This window comes from Dreissena polymorpha, chromosome 11 (assembly GCF_020536995.1).
Source record: "Dreissena polymorpha isolate Duluth1 chromosome 11, UMN_Dpol_1.0, whole genome shotgun sequence".
NCBI classification, from domain to species: Eukaryota; Metazoa; Mollusca; class Bivalvia; order Myida; family Dreissenidae; genus Dreissena; species Dreissena polymorpha.
Window position 1 is genome coordinate 8,609,161 of NC_068365.1, and position 21,529 is coordinate 8,630,689.

The 21,529-nt window shown below is 34.1% G+C and overlaps 1 protein-coding gene across 1 annotated transcript in view; it reads left to right on the forward strand.

Moving 5' to 3' along the window:
* The first annotated feature begins 4,918 nt into the window (after positions 1-4,918).
* Positions 4,919-21,529, forward strand: part of LOC127851256 (uncharacterized) — a 50,323-nt gene continuing 33,712 nt past the window's right edge. Inside the window, exons 1-9 of the mRNA XM_052384896.1 lie at positions 4,919-5,027; positions 12,465-12,518; positions 15,793-16,080; positions 17,401-17,605; positions 18,235-18,518; positions 18,759-18,896; positions 19,934-20,029; positions 20,454-20,674; positions 21,244-21,489. Of these exons, the coding sequence (XP_052240856.1) occupies positions 15,796-16,080; positions 17,401-17,605; positions 18,235-18,518; positions 18,759-18,896; positions 19,934-20,029; positions 20,454-20,674; positions 21,244-21,489 (1,475 nt within the window). The 5' untranslated portion in view covers positions 4,919-5,027; positions 12,465-12,518; positions 15,793-15,795. The remainder of the gene's footprint in view (positions 5,028-12,464; positions 12,519-15,792; positions 16,081-17,400; positions 17,606-18,234; positions 18,519-18,758; positions 18,897-19,933; positions 20,030-20,453; positions 20,675-21,243; positions 21,490-21,529) is intronic.

Consider the following 21,529-nt stretch of genomic DNA (forward strand, 5'->3'; position numbering starts at 1 on the left):
CCAAAATGCAAACGACTATATTATCGATTGTACAAAATACGTCAAGCGTCACCAACGTTAGTGGATTTTTGCCGCGGTTTAATCGGTACAACAGTTGCAATTTTGTGCAAGCAATGTCTAGTTCCAACAAACGGATGTATCAGGGTAATCACACAAACTAATAACTAATAACTATTTATCCAATCAAGACTGTGAGAGAGGTTCAGTGTGGATGAATGGTAATGAATGATCGAGTTATATTACTAACCGTACATGCTTGTAATATGATCTGATTTCAGATACATATGTATGATTTTATATATCTGAAACATTTGGTTAATTTCGTTACTAAACATTGTAAGAGGTGCAAGCATTTTCCATTTGCTTACAAACATACTATAGATTGGTAAAATAAAAGTTGGAAATAATAACCACTTTTGTTAACTACACAAACCCCGCTACACTGACTATATGTGAACGTCGAAGACAATAGCTACCCATTTTGAATTCTTCACGATCTCACTGTTTAGCTCAAGTTTGTAATTTGCAAACCATGGCCAAGGCAACGAAAACAGCGCACCAGAAAACCAAAGAGGAGTACTTTCACAAGTACTTGGGAGAACTTAAAATATGATAGCAGTCACACTGGCGCATGGACCGAATACATGGATCGATCACAAAATCAATCCTGCTGTACACTTTTAACATGTTGAATGTGATACTTTTTAGAATAAACGATGATATATATATATATATATATATATATATATATATATATATATATATATATATATATATGTGAAACTGTTTTCGATTGTTGATCGAATAATGATAGCCTGCATTTTTTTAAATTTCTTTAAAACAAGATTGGCCCAATTTATAACAATCACGCACTTGCTGACCCAGCTAAGCATACCTAGCAGCATTAAGTGGGAACTGGTAGGAAAGCAAATTTGTGGAAAAATGAATTAAATGGCATTTTATATTATCTATACGTTAAACAGTGTTGTGTTATAGGACAGGATATAATGAACAATGCGGGAAGCTTCTCATATTTATTTATAACATGTACCATACAAAAATCATAGTGTGTCCAACCATGGTCGAAAATATATTATTGGTGTGTGTGAACATGAGAAGTTAACATATAACGGGCAATGTGAATGAAAAGCTGCCATTAAAAATACTTTTAAAAGAGGGAGAAGCTACTAATAAATTTGTTTCTACTATGAATCATTAGGCAATTTAATCGGCTTGACATGTACATAAATACAGGATATCATTCCTGCAACGTACCATTCACAAGAATACAAATGACACTCATGGGTATGCAAGCAGCTGACACTGTGGGCATGTATTTCTTGTCATAAACATGATGACCACGCATTTACACCGACTAATGGATTGCGAACTGCGATGACCAATTGCTTGGCGTAGACAACAGCCGATTCGGACAATCATAATTATATTTAACTAGCAAAGTGTAAACCAAAATTAATTACAAAAGTGCATATTTTATGCAAGAAAGCAATAATGAAAACAAAAAGCATATCAAACACATAGCCACAAAATACGAATGCATTCAATATATACACATAAAACGTGCAAAAATAAGCAAGTTTTTCTTCCACCATAAAAATACAAACAATGCTAAAAGAGGTTCTAACATCATAACATGGCACAGTGCCTTTGTTTAAGAAAAAAATGATCGACACACACCGTCCGCGCAGAGAATCTCACATAATCAATTTAATAGATAACAATGAAAAGTGTTAGTTTCAACCTTGTCACCGCATATCATTATTATCAAGGAAACGGAAAAATACATTAATCGCCATGCAGAGCTGAATAATAATGCATGCTGAAAAATAACAACGCGCGCAGAGAGAACAGAAGCTAAGATGTTTCACTACAGTATACATAATAGTTGATGGAGTACTTTGTAATACATCGTAATATAGATATTGTATCAGATTCTTCGCACCAGTTGAAAGCGAAAATCTGAATGAAACATATATTGAACACGCCAAAAAAACATATGCTTAACGTCCGACTGGTTCTTTAATCTGCAAAACGCAAGACAGCACGCAAGTCTATTCATTAATGACCGTATAAATTCCATTGATAGTGATAAACACGAGTTCAACATGATTGAAGTATTATTGCCACCAGTATTACACGGCTTGTAGTTCTTGATTGCCAAATAATTTACAAACTCGTGCAATGAACTTTTTATTTCTATAATCCATTACAAGGCAAAATAGTGATTTCATATGACTCAAACGATACTAAATTTAGTATTAGTATAACAAATTCGTCAAACGTTCTTTAGTTTAGTTGATTGTTGTTTACAAAGGAAAAGAATCAATCCGAAATCATCAATATACTGGGCAAATCAATGTGTGTATTTCAAAAGTATTATATGGAAGCGAATTGTGGAATGTGGAACGTATATAAAATGTAAACACTTGAACGTGCTCACAGACAAACAATACATGCTACATATGCAAATCATAAGCGATGTTTACAAGTGCAGTATCCGCACTGGGCTTGCTCGGAATTATACTCTCGCGATATAGTATTGATTTTAGTACAGCTGTGTCACGTTTAAACGGGTTGTAAAGATTTATAAATGTGCCCGCATTGAGACTGTTATACCAAACAGGTTATTCTTGTTTCCTTCTCAATAAGCTAAATGCGTCCCTTCGCACAGGAACCGTTTCATTCCTAAGTGAAAGGTAAACGCTGATGTAAACAAAACAAGTCGATGAATACCATAAAATGGACGTCAATATGAAGAGCGCAATGGACGAAATCATTAGATTGTATACGTTATCGACGAACAGTAGAAGTACTTACACGGCTGTTGTAATTGAGTCCATAATAAAGATAACTTCAATATTGCGTTCAAACAGTGACTATTCTATAACATAATGAAGCATATTATTATCGCGACGTTTTGTTCCAAATATAGTATATTTAAATAGAGAAAAAAATACTTTGCACTTGGTGCTATATGACCATGATATATTGAGTTTTTATTACAACACGCTGTTTTTAAGCATGCCAATGCATATAGATTGCGTATTGATATTCAAGTATTGATTTGATGTACTATCTCTGTAATTCAAGGTCAAATAAATGCATTTTGTTCGCAAAAGTGTTTTACGTGTTCCAACAAATCGTGTTTGTATAACGATATTTCAGTCTATATGAATAACAGAAGAAAACAACACTTGGAAACGCCCTGTATTAGATGCTCCCTTTGCAAATATGACATTTAAAGTAGACCTTTAAATTAAAGACAGCTGTGTTTTTACGTAACATATCCTCGAACATTTTATCACACTTGTACCACGTTATTTCGTAAATCATCAAATTCATGACAACATAGCTATAAATATACAAACACTCCTTTGTGATTTTTAAATGCTCTTTATAGAACTTTGCCATTAAAGTATGACCCTGACTTTTGAAGTATCTCTATGTTTGTATCAAACAGGAATTATGCTAATTTGAATGGCTATAGATAAAAGCTTTCTCTAGATATTAAAGAAACGTATGGTCTACAGACCTATATAATGAGCGTCCTAACTACAAAAAAATCGATTTAGGGGTTCAAAGATTAGGAGGAAACTTATAGCGATTCCTCCATGTATGGCATTCGTATTTTAGAATTCGTCTGGTTACTTTTACAGCATCGAAATCATTTTTTAGTTTCTTATTCCCTGTTGCCTGTCAAACCATGATTAATAGTGAGCATCTGGGTACCGTTTTACTAAGCTACTTATGAAATTCGTAGACTAACGCACATATTTTAAATTTAGTCTAGTTCCTTTAAATTCTTGCTAAATTAAAATATGGTATGTCTGAAATGAAATTCATAATATAATGTAACATTCTAAGTGAAAATTAGTTTGCCTTAATTTGGAATAAATGAAATTATTTTATTTAAAAATATGAGCGTAAGTCTAAGACTTGCGTAAGTTGCTTAGTAAAACGGTACCCATAGAATTATGCCTCCATTGTCTTAAGTTTGTGATCATATTTGTTTATGTAGCCAAATGACACATACGCTAAAAATACCTCAAAATGCATTTTATATTCTTTATTATTTGGTGAACCAGTAAGTTTTTTGTTATTATACCTGTATTGTCATTGACAGCACATATCGTCACCAACTTTCGTTTGACACTTGTGCACTGAAGTTTTTTGAAACCGAATTCAACGCAATATTTTAAATGTAAGTTTGTTAATATCGAAGTACCTTTTCCATATTTAGCGCAACATATAGTATTACTACAAGCCATTTGTCTGAATACTTTTTTAGCTCAATATGAATAGTTGTATTGTGTACTTCAATGCTTTAAATAAAACGATGTGTTGTTTCCTTTTTATTGCAAACCAGCTGCAATTCAGATTGCTGATGCCACGGTTTGTCATCAACCGCTGAATTGTAAAATTTTCATTTAAAATTATGTTTTTTTGTTTGATGTGATTTACGATAACGCGCGGCTATTTTTTACTCACAGGTAAGTTATGTGTCCACATCCAGACCACGAACGAGGTTAATTTTAACGCACATTTTTTTCATTATGTTTTATTCATGCATGTTTTGTGTTTGATATATTTTTGTTTTGATTGCAAGCTGGGTTTTGTTTTGCGATTGGGTAATTAGGTAAAAAAGTGAAGTCATTGTTTTGTCCTTGTTTTCTTTTCGCAAATGATCGAAGTTGGTTAAGCAGCATGTCTATGTTTAAGTTTTCTGATTTCCTTCATGTCCGAGGGGTGTTGCAAACTTTGGACCTTGCCTAATTTTCAAATTGAGTGACAGTTTAAATGAGGTTTATTCGTATGAATAACAATTCACAACAGTTGATAGCGCGCAAGGTTTATTTACAATTGAATAGCTGCCTTATCTATACAATCATCAATCATTAAACACCACGTGGGTTGTCATATCCGATAACTCATCCGCATATGACATTACATACTTGCACACTTGTCATAGATTATGTTTCAGTATAAGGAGGCGTTAACATCTCGTGGTGAGTATCGAATACATTTATATTTTTGTTGTATCCGTTATGTTATATTATTATGTTTCATCATCTTCCGCGTTAGGCGGAGATATAGTGTTTTGCGCTGTCGGCCCGTCTGTCCTTCCGTCCATTCTTCCGTCCGTACTTCCGTCCGTCTTTCCGTCCGTCCTTCAGTCCGTCCGTTCTTCCGTCCGTCTTCCCATCCGTCCTTCATAATTTCGTATCCGGAGCCATATCCCGATATTGCTGAACCAATGATTCGCATCAATGCCCATGCAATCAGTTTGCAAATTAGTTAGTTACGGCTCTTTTTACTTGAACATAAGAAAACTTTTTTTACCAGAGCAACATTGTTTAGCTCCATATGCGGGTTGCATTTAATCTCGGTGTGATCGTACGTCTGTCCTGTCTTCAATCATTCCGTCCGTCCGGAACTTTTTCTTATGCGGAGCCTTATCATGGAACTTGTTTGGTCGTTGGTGAACATCAAATGCCGTTGCGATCCATTTACAAAAGCAGAGTCATGACCCTTTAGTACTTGCAAATAAGGATACTTTTGTATCTGGATCCACGTCTTTGAGCTGCATATGCAGATTGCATTATGTATATATAATAAGAGGATGATGCCCGTCATATTGCCACGCAAACCATTTGTCAAAAACGGAGTAATGGTCCGTTTTTACTTGAAAATACCTTTTTTATATAGAATTTGAGCTGTATCTCCGATAACCACAGCTATGTAACCTACCAGTTTTGTTCTCAATCATCTTGGGCTGGGTCAACTGCGAGACCCATAACCCTAGAGGCAAGTTCAGGATCATAAATTGAGGTCAACGATTACATATTTGATGACTCATTCATAATTTAGCCATTTTTTCACAATGCATTAAGGTATTATGTAATAACTTTCTTTAAGTGTTGTCCTCTAATAAGACTAAGGTATCTAGTGTCAGTGTCAAGCTCACATACCGAGATTAAATGTCAAGTTTTGTTATTAAATAATAAATATTTTGGTACTATTCTAGCATTAATCAAATGACTTGCACATATCCATATCCACATTTTTTGCAGGTGATATCGATTCTACAACTTTATTTCTTTATATATGTATATATATATATATATATATATATATATATATATATATATATATATATATATATATATATATAGTTATTCATGGTTGTTTATTGTGTAAATCAACACGTATGCTTTAAATAAGTTATATTATGCAAACGATTAAAATTCATGTTATGCTTTACAGAAATGATTTCAAATTCGTGAATATACGTACGAATATAGTATATGGTGCCGAATAGGTTTGTATTGAGTAACTTTCATAGCACGTAAAATTATATGTGCAATTATGTTCCTATTTGTGAACTTTGATTTAATGTCTTTGTTCAGATATCGAGGTAAATTGGTCCACCTTTCTTGACCCAAGATAGTCAATTATCATTTTGATAGTTGTGTTGTCTATCTATGGAAATGTTTACGCACGTATCAAAATAAAACTTCTATATTTAAGTATCGAAACATAAGCCCATCAGTACCATACGTTTTTGCTAAATGCAGTCCAACGTGCTCAAAATAGTTTTTTTAAGATACACCAGGAAAGCTTTGTAACGATATTTGGTCGAATAGTTATCTACAAGTAACAACTTACGAAGGTAATTTTATTTTGTTTTTGTAATCGAATAAAATTTCATATTAAACAACAATAAGTCATGGTATACAAATTATAATTAATATTCTATACAACTATAAACAAAACTTAATGTGGATAGGAATTAGTTTAATATAATGAAATCGGCTATGGCATAATATTCCAGGTATGATCATATTTAAGCGTGGTATTCAATGTATTGTTAAATCCGTTTAATAAAGGTTAACATTAAGTAAGCATACTATTAAAGTAACTTGATATTAACAACTTATTAAGTTTTAACATAGTCATGGTTAGCAAAATAGTTATTCTAAAGTGTATTTTATGAGTATATGACGTATAAAATGTCCTGTACACATGTATCCTTCTTAAAGGGAATATATCAATACAAAGGCCCTAAAAGGTGCAACTTATAAAAAGATTTACTGAATTTGACAGACATAATAATGGCATATAATGACAATTTGAACTGCTTAATATTACAAGAAAAAAGTTCATAAGGGGAAAATAAGCAATTCATAATGTGATACTTGTGATTGATTCAGAGACATAAAGAAAAACCAAAAGTTCTAACGGTATTTACTCAAATATCCTTATTTCTTTTTTTTAAATAAATAAATAAAAATAAGTTCAATTATCACAACATGTCAAAACTGGATGCAACAGAGGGCAAAGTGTCTGCATATCTGATTTTTGTATGTAGTACATGTAGATCAAAGTCCTGTAATAACTCGATAAGTAAAACTATAAATAATATAATATCATCGTTGTAAAAAAATACATGTGCGTTTGTGTGCCATTGAGTCTCAATATTAAACATTTTATATTGTGACCAATTTAAATTACATTTTGTGTATATGATATCACGGCTGGGTTCTATACTCGGTGATGTGGGGTAAAAGCCTAGGTCAGTATTTTATTTCATAATAATTGTAAAGCCCTTTGAAAGTGAGATTTTTTTTAACAATCATCATGAAACTTGCACTAGCCAGAAGGTGTTATATTTGATTATGTGTTTAACTAATATGTTACCACAGCTTGGGTTGATTTAAACCCGTGGTGGCAAATACAGATCCGTTGAAATTATTTTTACCACACTGTTTAACCACGTAATTTAAGAATTAACAAAATAATTTGATAATAAATTAAATACCCTTGATGACAGACTTACAAATCTCAATATCCTGATGAAGAGCATAATAAACGGCTCAATGCAATTTGTGAAAAACTACAACAATTTTAGCCTGGCCTGAATTTAAACCCGGTGAACTAATTTAATATCTTCCTAAACTGGTAAACATTGTGACTCAATGTTATCTATGATAGGACTCTCCGGATAAAGTGATCCGCGATTTTTGAAAACTGGGCTTAATGAACGTCCGCAAATGCTAATCAGAGACGACAATTTCCGCTTTTATGGAATCTTTCGTTACAAAGAAGTATCTTCCGTAAAAAATCCAGTCAAGACGGCGAGTGGCGTCCCTGATTAATAGCCTTTGTTGACTGCAAAATCTAGACGTCACTTTACGCACATGTATAACGCCCCGTTTTTCCCGAACGCGGCTCAATAATAGACACCACAACAGTTGCCGAAGGTGACTGAAAAGAAAATACACAAATGAATAGGCCCCCAATGATAATACACTTAACTTAATCAAACTTTGAGAAAACAAACGAAGGTACAGTGATTTCACAGGGATTCATCTGACAATAAAAAGCAGGGCGCAACACTCGTTCCTTGCTTTCATTAACATATCCCTACATTTGTTCTAAATCACAGATATCAGCAAAAAGTTGATAATAATAGACAACACGGTCACTGAGACCAGACGAGAGACTTTGATAAAGCCCACTTGTGTATTGCGTGAGTTAACATGTCTTATCTAAAACCAATACCGACAGACACCATGAGCCTGCCACTATCTTGTTTATCAAGATACCTTGATAAAGCCCACTTGTTTATTGCGTGAGTAAACATGTCCTGTCTTAAATCAAGGCCGACAGACACCATAAGCATGACACTATCTTGTTTATTTTTGATACAATCGCACATGACCGCAATTTAGGACTCCTTTGCAAAGCAATGTGTCACAAGGTCATGTAACAATATAAAAACGTGTATTAAGTGGTTTTTCAAAAATAAGTTTTTTATGAAGCCTTTTTGACCGAGTCAACATAAGCTTAAATTGTGTGCGTGCAAAACACGTTTTTAACATGGAACGCTTGACTAAATTGACAGTAATCAATCAATGACATCCGGTTTAAACCCCCAATGCTTTGCATTGACCGTTACAAGGCGGTGACCCCAGCTTTATTATTATATGTGTTTATGTTGTTTTGTATTGTACTGTTTTGTGCTGTTTTGTACTGTTTGGGCTATCGGTCACTTGCCTTAAATAAAGGAACTAATTGTTTATAATAAGAATTCAATACTGCTCCAGCAGCTGGAGTTTCACTTCTTTATATCAATTATAAAGAGCATTTAACAGCAAATCCGTAGACATATTAAAACCGAAGGCAAAATCATACCGCATACTAAAATTATAGATACAATATAATATGAATAATAAATGGATGATGGATTTAAAGTATTCAAAACAGAAACCTAACAAGGTGATAAATTGCGGATATACTTTGTCATGTATAAACTACGGTTAGTTTAAATTTAAAAGTAATAATAACATATGAACACATGTCCTAATACTAGCTAGACATTGTTTAAAAGTGCAGAGTTGTTTTCAGGATCAGATGAACCTGACACTAGACTCACGAAGCAAGTAGTTGAAGTAGGTGGGAATAAATGAAACCAAACGCTTCTTGCATTTAGACACATTTAACTCATTGTGTTATTCGCAACTAATATAAAAAAGTAGAATGCTAAAAATATCCACACTATTGTGTAAACAGGTAACTAGTGCTTTCATTGAAATAAGTAATCATAGCATGTTAGCAAATAAGAAAGAATTGGGCGTTGCGGTTTAAGACAAATTTGTAAAGGTTTTTCCTATTTAGGTAAATGTAAAACAGAGACCCCCCACCGTAGTCTCGAGGATCGCAATTTAAACAAGTTCTGAAGAGAACCAAAATATATGTGTGCATACATAATATAAAACTTTTTCGACTTGCGTTGCAGAAGATTTATTTTTCGATTCATCTTTTGGCCCCAATTTTCCTAATGGACCACCCAAGGATGCGATTAAGAATGACTAGTCGTTTAAGGAAAAGTTCTTCTTCCCATTTTTGTCAATGACTCAAATGGGCCGGCAGAATTTTCCTGTTATCACCCTGCCAGTCTGATAGGGTCACTCGTGTGACTGGTCTGACTTTCCAATTCTTGACTTGGTGAACGGCGTTCTTTCTTGGTCAGTCCCCGTTCGTGGGGTTGCAGAGCACCTCACACAAAGATTTATTGTTCTCCAGAATTGCAGTGAAAAGCGTTTCACAGTCGTGATGCAAAATGATGTTCAGGGAAATACAGTCTCTCAGTAATCCTGCAGCATATTATCTGCAATGATACCTGTGTAAAGAAGTATATCACATATATTAATGTTGTGCTTCGATTGTAGATTGTAGATTATATACAAACCCAATGACCTAGTATGGTCTTAAATATTAAAATAGGCTTTTACATATCCGGTTCAAACTCTGAGGTTATAATAAGTGCATTATTTTTACGTTAATTTTATGAAAATCAAGAAGCAATAAATTAAACCTAAACAAACACTGTTTCTTGTTTTCCGATCGACTCTACATTTTAAATGCCAACTCAAAAGGTTTTTTTAAATCAGGATCCGAATGTATTCTGTCCTTATTGTGTGATTGGTTGTTATGTTTAAATCGTTATTTCATAAGTCCTTAGGTACATATTGGACATCTTCAAGGCATGAGGTCCGGTACTCTACCAGTCGTGGGATGATTTCACAGGCAGAGTGTTCTCCAGAATTGCAGTGGAAAGCGTTTCACTGTCGTTATGCAAACTTTGGCCCAGTAAATCCGTCTTCAGGATTGGCTTATTATTCGACGTTTCATCGCTGTAAAAAACTTTCCGGCAAAGTCTATAGAGCCTCTCCTTCCGTTATTTTTTCTGTCCGATTGATAATTCTCAAACCACTCAACCATGTGAAAAGAATCAGCTTTTTTGTTAGTATACGAAAACAAATGCGGACGGTTGCACGTCGCTTACATACGACGGACATCAAGGTATCACGCTAACAGGCAAAATATAAGCTTTACCTGTTTTACCTGGGTTTTAGTAGTCTAGAAACTCCTGAATTTGGATACCAAGTATAGATCCCCCTTTTTGATATTCAGGGAAATAGAGTCTCTCAGTCACCTGACATTATACTATCTGCAATTATACCTGAGTAAACTAGAACATAAATAACCATAAGCAAACAAGTCATTTGCCCCTTAATTTAGCGCCGAAATTGTAGATGTTCGAAAAAAACAACATCTCTTCTATACAAACACTTTCACTGAACTAGTATGGGCTTACAGTTGAAAATGTACGTTTATATATCAGGTTCAAATATTTAAGTTATCACTAGTGCATTATTTTATGTTGATTTCATGAAAATCAAGAAGCAATAGATTAGGCCTAAACAAAAAACATTCTGGTTACCTGACCGACTCTATATGAGAAATGCCGACTCAATAGCTTTAAAAAAAATAAGGGTTCGAATCTTTGTTTCCGAATTTTGTGATTGTTCGTAATTTTAGTTCGTTTTTTCCTAAATCCTGAGGGCGATACCCATTTGTTTTTTTTCTGACTTATTTTTTATGTGTTGTTATCATATTGATTTTTTAAATTAATATGTTTTAGCGAAATTTATTGAAGTAACACATATGATATTTATTTCAGTAAAAAATTTGTTTTTTTATAGCTATAGTCCCTTCAAATTGCTGCTATTTGGAAGAGTTTTTTGTTCAAGATACAATATTTGACCTGTAATGTAATTAAGGTTGTTAAGCTTTATTAAACACGTTTAAATAATTGATGTGAGACGTGTGTATGCGTGTTAAAATGTTTTCATTCAAAATAATAAACTTTTATATTTTTCATCGTCACAATTCTTTAAAGAGACCTTTAAAAAGTGTGCAATATACCTGTTTCATATCTTAACAAAATAAGACCATATAAAAAAGTGACATACACATTGACAGAAAGCAAAACGTATTATGTTACCAGAATTTTTCGCTCCGATATTAAGATATTAGCCAGACTACTTTCACTATGACGTCTTTACTCTTCATTGTTTACTGTACTTCATTATATAAATGGATGTGTAAACAATGTACAAATAAACATCATACAGAAAGATAGACGAACCATTTATTTTAAGCTATTTTCTGAATCCCTATAACCATACAAACTGGAATATTTTCAAGTCCGTAATCAACAAAACATTATCTATGCACATTGATAGCTTGAGCTTATCGTGCGGTACACCTGGAATACAAACAATAACAAATAAAATCAGTTTGACATCATTCTTTAAATAGCCTATTATTTAACTATTCTTTAAAGCAAAATCACCTGAATAAATTACTTTTTACCTATTTCTGAATTCACTACAACACCGGGGTTTAATCCTCACACATCTCCAACATTTTCTGTTGTAGCGTAACTATAAAAACGATAATGCTTATTCCGAAAATAATAAAATGAGTAAGCATAACAGACAATCGGAGAAATTTAATTTAATCAGTTTTAATTCCTATCCATCCTGCACAAATGTTTACAATTCATACAATTAATTGTTGTTTTTTTGTTTCAGATCATCGCGGGTGTGTATGCGGGAATGTAGGCGTCATAACTCGTAAAACGAAAGGTAAATACGTCCAACCATTATTATCATTACTGTAAGTTCCTTTTAAAAGAATTAAAGCAAGTGTATATTTGAAATGCATAATTATAACAGGAATATTAAGCTAGCCAACTGTTCAAAGGGTATAAATCAGTCTCGTGGCTTACACACATTTAACATCGGATTGATATCGGGAAAATAAAGGATAAATATATATATATATATATATATATAAGCCCGATATCGGATTAATATTGGCACGACATCGGAACAGCAACACTGTGCGATATAGGCTAAATATCGACTTAACATACTACCAAAGTCTACCGCAATAATTCCTTAATTCAAAAAGGCCCGTCCGACATCGCGTCCATATATTGCTTACATCGACCCGATATGCGCGTTAACAACGACACGAGATCGGTCATTCAACACGTCTCAATGTCAAACCGTTATCAATATAATAGCATACTGCATAAACTCTACCAAAATGAGACCGATATTAACATCGTCGTTGTATGCCTATATTTAAACGATCTTCACTGTCATTGAGCCAGAAATGTTTGTAGTTTCCAACTTTATACTCATACAGAGTGGCGACATTGATGAACCATTTCCCTAATGAATTTTCATATTTTATATTTTCTTCAATCTGTATTCTCTCATGAACAACGATCGGGCATTAAGTGTAGATTCACACATTTCCAGATTAATAAAATCTTTTACACAATTTAAGCCCACTAATATCCTGAAGAAGACACCCATCTGCCCATTTAGAAGTACTACGGTGCCGGTGTTTCCGTTGAGTTCACGGATGACTTTCACCATCACTTTGTCAATTTTGAACCCTCTCAGAACCTGCAACAGACCATCAAGGCACACTCGGTCAAAACCTTTCTTGAAGTAGATGAAGTTGTGAAAGAGCTCACGTGTTGCAGGTGTTTCTCAATCTTGACTCTGCAGTTGAAGATATGTTTAAATGTGCTTCGCTCAGTTCTGAATTCATCATGAGCTTCTGCCAGCAGTTCATCGGCCTTTCTTTTCAATTGGTTGAGAATGATGCTCTATAATGAGAATGCATTACTTTGCTTGGATGGCTGATGAGGCTGATGGTGCGGTTATTCTCGCACAGGTAATTCTCGCACAGATTGAGGTTGCCATTTATAGGTAGGGAGACTGGCTCCACTCCTTGGGTCACTTCTCCTCCCAGATATTCTGGCTAAGTGTCATCATTGCTGCAGTTGTTGCCTCTCCTACATGTTTAATCAGTTCAGAAGGGACGTTGTCTACTCCCAGACATGTTCCTGCCTTCAGACTCCGCACTGCCTCTTCAACCTCTGCCTTTAGTATTGTCGGACTTTTGTCGTTCGCTTCTTGTCTGGGATCATTTTGCAGGAGACTGGTGTCTATTTGATAAGGTTAGTTGTATCGGTCACTGCATTATTCACTCAACCTGTTAAGGACAGAGGCACTTTCGCTGAGGAAGTTCCCATCAGCTTCCGCTATAACACTGGCCTTGGGCTGATTGATCATTGTGAGGATCTTAAGGGTGATGTAGGCCTTCTTACTGCTGCCTGTTTTTTTGTCAAGGTTGATCCAATACTCCTCAATCCACTCCTCCATTACCTATTACATCTTTTTCCTTAACTCCTTGTTCGCTCTCTGGTATTCTGTCTCAGACTACCGGCTGGTGAACTTCTAATGCCTTTGCTTCCTCCTTTTGTCGCAGATGTCCATGATCTCTGCGGTCATCCATGGCCTATCTGTCTTCGCTCTTTTCCAAGAACGTCTTCGGCTTAAAACAACAGGTCTTCCTTTATGTTTTTGGTGATGTTAACGATGGCATGGTCTACAGTGTTCAGGGCTGCACACCTACCGCCTATCTGTCCTAGAAATGTTTCAGCTATCTCTAGATCTTTCAATTACTCCAAGTCGACTCTTATGCGAGGGTTCTTGGTTACGCGCTTATTCTTTAGCTTTGTATATGCTGGACTTGAGCCGTTGTGGAGCCAGAATGATATTGATCTGGTTGTGTACTTGTCCGAATGGAGCATGCCAGGTCGCTGTTTTGGACGGTTTGTATGGGTGCAGCGTTTTGGCCAGTGTGCGTCGGTTGCCTCTGGCGAACTCAAGAAGTCTCAACCCTCTATCATTGGTCTCTGCCGTACCAAAATCTGCCTACTTTTTCTCACCAGTCTTGGTAGGCGTCTGGTCCAACCTGGTTGTTCCAGTCAACTTGGACGATGAGGATGTCTTTGCTCTTGACATTTGCCATGATGCGCTTTAACTCTTCATTAAACTGTTCAATCTCCTTATCTTCATACTCTGCTGTAGGTGTATTAGACCTGAATAATGGTGGTGTTGGAAGGTCTCACTGAGAGACGGATTGAGATAAGTCTTATTCATACTGGGGTGCAACTGATGACGCTTTTGTCTACCTCCTTTTAACGATGAAAGCAGTCCCGTGGCGATGTTTAGAATCATCTCCGCTTAACCATATCGTGCGGCTTTTATCTATTTATGTTTCTCCAACGCCTAGACACCTGACCTCGCCTAGTTCGATGCTGTCCCATCAATAGTGAATTCGTTGATCTTCACGCACGCATGGAGTTTTCTTATGTTCCGTGTTCATATGTTATTTTTCCGTTTGTTGCTAACTTGATCGATATATTAGCAACGCAGAGTAGGATCGCAAAATTGAATTGCGCAATTTACTAAACACTTAAGCATAGTTATAATGCTTACCATTAGACAATCATTCTCATCAGATAAAGATTCAGTTAAAATCAATAGAAACTTCACCTTCATAATTCAAATGCAAACGAAAAACGGGTAAATTAATCAAGCGTGTTATGTTATAAATCTGCTCATGTATTTATCTACTATCCCATTCGTAAACACTCCAAACAAAACGAAACGACGATACACAGCTCATAATTTTTACTTTCATATGAAGAAGATTCCACTCAAAACTACTTAAAATACATTTAGTAAACATATTGCTCTCAGTATGTCTCTGACAAGACACCGGTCTTATGTCGGATCAATATGTATATGCAAGCATACTAGATATGTTTGTTGAAATAATTTTATTTCTGGGCGGAATTGTAATGCTTTAATATCGGGCAAATGCCGATACCTCGTCGGCTAACGCTTACGTGTCTACCATCATACAGCAAGCGTTGTGTCCATATGGGTATGTTTGTCTGGGAGGAAAAGCCACTCGACAGCTATATACGTTTTGAACAATCCTCTACCGTAATAGTTTAGTTTTTATATATTGTGTTTGTGTGATCAGAACATGATGCAGCGAACCATATCTAGGATATATAACCCTGTGAACAGTTCAGACGAGGCTGCTGACAATTCCAATACAGCTGTTGTGCCAACAATGAATGAACAAACTAACATGTCTACAACAAAAGTTACAGAAAGTTATATTGATTCAATTGACGATATCCGAACAGCAATTACGACATGCAAATTGCATAAAATTGACTACAGCGATGCGGCACTCACGAATGTGCAGAGTTTGCGACGGTTGATAAAGCGTAGTCTTCTTTGTGACGGAACAACACGGGCACATGTAAGTAGATACTGATTTGCAATAATGATAATAATATGCAGCTTCTTTTAATAAAATGCTGTTATTCCTTAAACGAGACACACGTTCTGAAGAAAGAAATATACAACTACTTACCTGCAAGTTGGAAAGAGATTGGTTCTAATCGAAACACCGCGTAATAGTACGAGTATTACATATGTTTAGTATTTTATCCATTTACACTCGATGAATCTCACCCTATTTTAAATAAAAAACAAAGTTATAATTATTCCAAAATAGATAACCGATTTAAATGTGATCGTTTTTTGGTATTTTATAGGACGTATCTCCTTTATGAAATATCAATTCTAAATGCAATGTTTAAACCTTTTAGTAGACTTGGAAATAAAACCAGACATATTGCAAAAACGCCATAGTCTACTGTTATGTTAAGTAACAGAGTAACAGGTATACCAATGTGACCAAGTGCACAATATTAGATCTTAATATTGTCTATTGAAAGGTATGTCAGAAAAAAAACGTACAACATATTATAATTCGTCTGAAAAAAAATCTGTCCTATCATGAGCGTTAAATTTATATTGTTTTATGGTGAAATTAGATATATGTGTTCAGTTTAAAAATACATTTTACAATCACACATTTAATATTAATCAAAAGCATAGAAACTTAAGCCGCACCAGCAGGAGCTCCATTATTAATGGCAAAAAACTATTTGACGACCATTGACAAATATATAGTTAAAATAAATCTCATTAACCATTAAAACATCATTTGTTTTCCGCAAGTCTTTTTTTAAGCGAATGCTCAATTGTCTGTACAATACAAAACATAACACATGAAAACATATTAAACATAAAGCAATATTTAAATTTTGGGCCATTCAATTACAACTTTCAGCGTAAAAATGGGATTTAAGCCAATGTATAGGCTGGCCAAACCAAAATATATTGGCCGGGAATAATAGCTAAAAAAGGAACGTGCATTGTTGACATCAAAAAGATTACACAACATGTACACATTCACCAAAAATTAATGCTTGGATCAAAGACTTGGAAGAATCAATGAAATAACACATGGTGATTTTTAAATGATTGATAAAAAGCGTAGTTTTAAACTAAACCCACATCACACATGCGTAACCACAACATAAGGTCGTTATTCAAATTAAGGTCTAAACGAATCGTTAGGGGGTTGCAACCGATTCTAAAGACTAGCACATTTAAATGTGTGTTCTATTTCGAGTATGACTATGTATATTCATTTAGACAGTTAATTGATGTAGTGTTGTGACAAAAATACGTAAGAAACAATCGTCTATTAGTATGGTTTCTGTTTCAGATAGAAGATTCGTTGAATAAGGGACAACAAAATGAACGACCTAAAATGGACCATCTGATTGTATTGTATAAAGAAGCATATGCATTGATAAAAGAAAACGACACATTTTTCTCTGGTATTTTTAAATGGAACCAAAATATAATGACTGACTTAACAAACGGCATTGAAAATCTTAAAAATTACAGATCTCCGATCTTAGTCCTAGGTAATGATACTAAGCTGAAAATTTTAATATGATTATTTTATATTCGCCATACGATACTTGTTAAATACAAGTATACTCGTTTCATATATTATAATATTTGAGAATTTTTAATTATTTTCTTAAATTACGTTATCAAACCCATTCAGGTTATGTTCAACCGATTTATACTAAGTATTAAATATAAAGCTTGTTTGAACAACATTTCTACAATCGTTGTACAACCCTTATGCAACTTACATAAACAATAATAACATGATTAATTTCTCTCGTTATTTTAGTGTTTAATGTACGATTAAAGAGGCTGATTCTAATTCATTGATGGTATTTTAGGAACAACCCCAAGATAAAAAAGACGTGCGCACAAACATTTACTTTCTTCGATTATTCACAAAAATACGTTTTCATATCAAACCATATAAACGTCGTGGTAACGATAACAAAACACCCTATGAACGTTTGATACACCATTTTCTTTGTAGAAATGTGTTGAATTTTTACACATCGTTGTTAAAATGGGAAATTTTAATATTTGAGTCCTTCAAAAATTGTATTACTAACTAGATATTTCAATATTGAATTTATTGGCAAAGACATTGGATTTTATTTATCGGTACTTGATTTTATTACAGGAGAAACCGGTGCCGGCAAAACATCTTTCATTAACTTGTTGCTAGGAGAACGTCTCCTGCCAACTAGCATGCTTAGCAACACACATACCATATGTGAACTGAGTTACAGTGCCTCAGGCAATCTTGACGCCGATGTAGAATATGTTGATCCACCAAGTGAAGAGGGTGTTAAAACATTTTCTACTAAAGACAATTCTAAAGAATTCGTTGAATTCATGAAAGTTGAAGCAGTAAAGACAAACGTCCGAAAGATAACTGTGCATGCGCCATTTAATATTTTAAAGGTATGGTCAAGGGTAAATGCGTGAACATGCGTTCAACGTTTGTTTGCTGGGTAACTGCATGAAATGATTTTCAACTGTCTAATTATTATAAGTTAAAAAAAATATATTTTAGCGCTCAGAATCGCTTATATTTCCCGTTTGAACGCAATTCAAACGTTGAGTGTTTATATTAAAAATTTGTGAAAGTATACGGCTGAAAAACAAACATGCTGGCCTATCCGATTCTTTTTACCTTTGTAGAATAACGTCGTCATTGTTGACAGTCCAGGTGTTGGTGAAACACAGGAAATGACAGATATAGTTTTGGGCTATGTTGAGAAAGCTGCAGCTTTCATTTACGTCATTGATATGATGAATGCCGGTGGAGTACAACAAAGGGTATGGTAACTGTAGAGTAAATGTTGAGTAAATGTATTCCGATATTTTTTCTTGCGAGTACTTTACTGTGAGTAACCAATTGCAAATAACGTTATATAGAGGATATTTGTTGGATCCGGTGGATTATCGATTTTAATTCACGAGTGATCATAGAAAATAATATTTTCACGAGTGGCGCAGCCACGAGTGAAAATATATGTTTTCTATGATCACGAGTGAATTAAAGTCGATAATCCACCGAATCCAACAAATTTTCTTTTTATTTAATGCATTTTTCACAGTTTATATACATTGTTCAAGAGTTTAACTAACGAATTTTGCTGGGATAATGACGTCATTTCGTCAAAAAAATGACGTCATTTCACAGTAAACAATGAAAATTATCGATAATTCTCACTGATAATTTTCACTGTTTGAAACAGTGAAATTATCAGTTTTAATTCACTGATATTTCTCTATAAACCACCGGAAAGCATTAAATAAAAAACGGTACTTTGTATATTTTATAAGAACAAATATGTCTTTATACATAATAAAGTAAAATTTATGTTTTCGACGTTTGATCGAATTGTACGAATTTTTATAGGAAAACTAAGGAAGGTCACGGATACTGAATTACATATGGTGTAAATGAAAAATACATAGTTCTGTCTATAATGATTTCGACCTATTTACAAATGTAAAACTATAATTTATTAAAATTATTTTTTAACATATTTGTATTATATAGCATATGCAGTATAACAAACCATTTCCAGAACATACACGATTTTTTTATATAAATCATGTCTTTCTATTTTATGTATACGTTCCATATCTGCGTCCTCATATGAAATCCTACAGCGGCTATGTATGCAATATACTTTGCAGATATCTTGACCGTGTTCTTACAATTGACAAAATCGTTGCACAAGGAAGAAAACGAATTTTATTGAACTAAGAACATATTGCAATGTAAACACAATTATAATTGATATGTTTCAAAATCCAAATTTAGAGTAAATGTAAATTGTGTAGAATCCGCTTTTTACGTTAAGGTGCGAGAATTCATTGAACAAGTAAAGAAAAGGGCAAAAGGAATCAATGGCGTGAAGGTTCAGAATGCGATGTTTGTGTGCAATAAGTTGGATGAGGTAAAGTACATGTAAAATAACGCATGAACTGATATTTAAGCTTCTATTATATCGTCGTTGGATTAATATCGTAACTATGCTTAGTTTACAATTAGAAACAATAATGTTAATTTTGTCAACATTTAAAATAAAAAAAACAATATGGAATGTTCAAAAAGTTTGTCGGGAAAATGTGTTTCAGAGTGATTTCGAGCGTCCACGTCAAATTTTACCTAATTTAAATTTTACCTAATTTAATAGCAAAGAAATGTCAAACGGGGATAAAAATTATTCTTATTTTAACAACGTTTACACCGATTGGTTGATTGTAATCGAAAAAATACAAACACATACTATACGATGTCTTTACGAATGTTCAATGCAGAACGAACTTAAACATTATTTTAAACATTTAATAATTTCTTTTATTTTTTAATTAAATTAGGTACCAACAAAAGAAATGGATATCGTCATTAAAGACACAGTCGAGCGATTACGAGAGCTTTGGCACGAATTGAAGTCAAGTCAAATCATTCCATTTTCAACAACTGAGGCACAGTCGTTTCAAGAAGAAGGTGAAGTGGCTCCTAGATTCAAGACAGTGTTGGCCAGACTTGCGCGTCTGATTCCTGCTGCCCAATTCATGACCACACATAAGGCGCAAACGTTAGTCTGACTAAGTATTACCTTAAGTTATTTTACAATTAGCAAATCCTGTTATTACCGTTTCCAGTTACGAAATAGCAGTATATAGAGAATAATACGTGAGTTTTGGATAAAGATCAAGTTTATCATGCGAGGCTTAGAACCCAGATAGCGCGAGGCTTGCCGAGCGCTAACTAGGTTCGAGCCGAGCATGATAAACTTGATTTTTATCCAAAACTCACATAATATTCTATTTATCCTATTCTTTCCTCCATATTTTTCATTAATTATTATCAAATATCGCATTTTTGACGATTTTGTTTTTCCGTAGTTGACAAAAACAGATTCTCGAATTTTTGGAAAAGCCCAAATATGATCTCAAAATAGCGATAGTATAAAGCTCAAGTTTATACGATCGTGTTTATACTATCGATTTTCATCTAGTAATAGAATATATCTACCATTCACAGTAATGCAATTATTCGATAAAGTTGAAATCGATTCTTCGTCAATATTATTGGTGTTAACATTTAAAATACATTATGTCTATATCTTAATACCATATTGGAATTAACATTATTGATCTTCAGATGGTTGATAGATGTTTTAGACAAAAGCTTACACATAGCTAGCGGACATATAGAAAACTCTATCCTAAGCGAGAAACAACTTTTTGACAAGAAAACAATGGCTCAGCAGAGAATTAAAGATCTAGAAAAAGAGATGAACGCGTTTATATCTGAACAAAGAGGAAACATTGCCAAGAGAATTCAAGAGGGGGCTGCGGAAATGTATGATCGAGTTAATACCGAGCAAACAAAAGGACAAGTATGCAGGTAGCTATTTTAAGCAACACAGTAATTAATATAATAATAA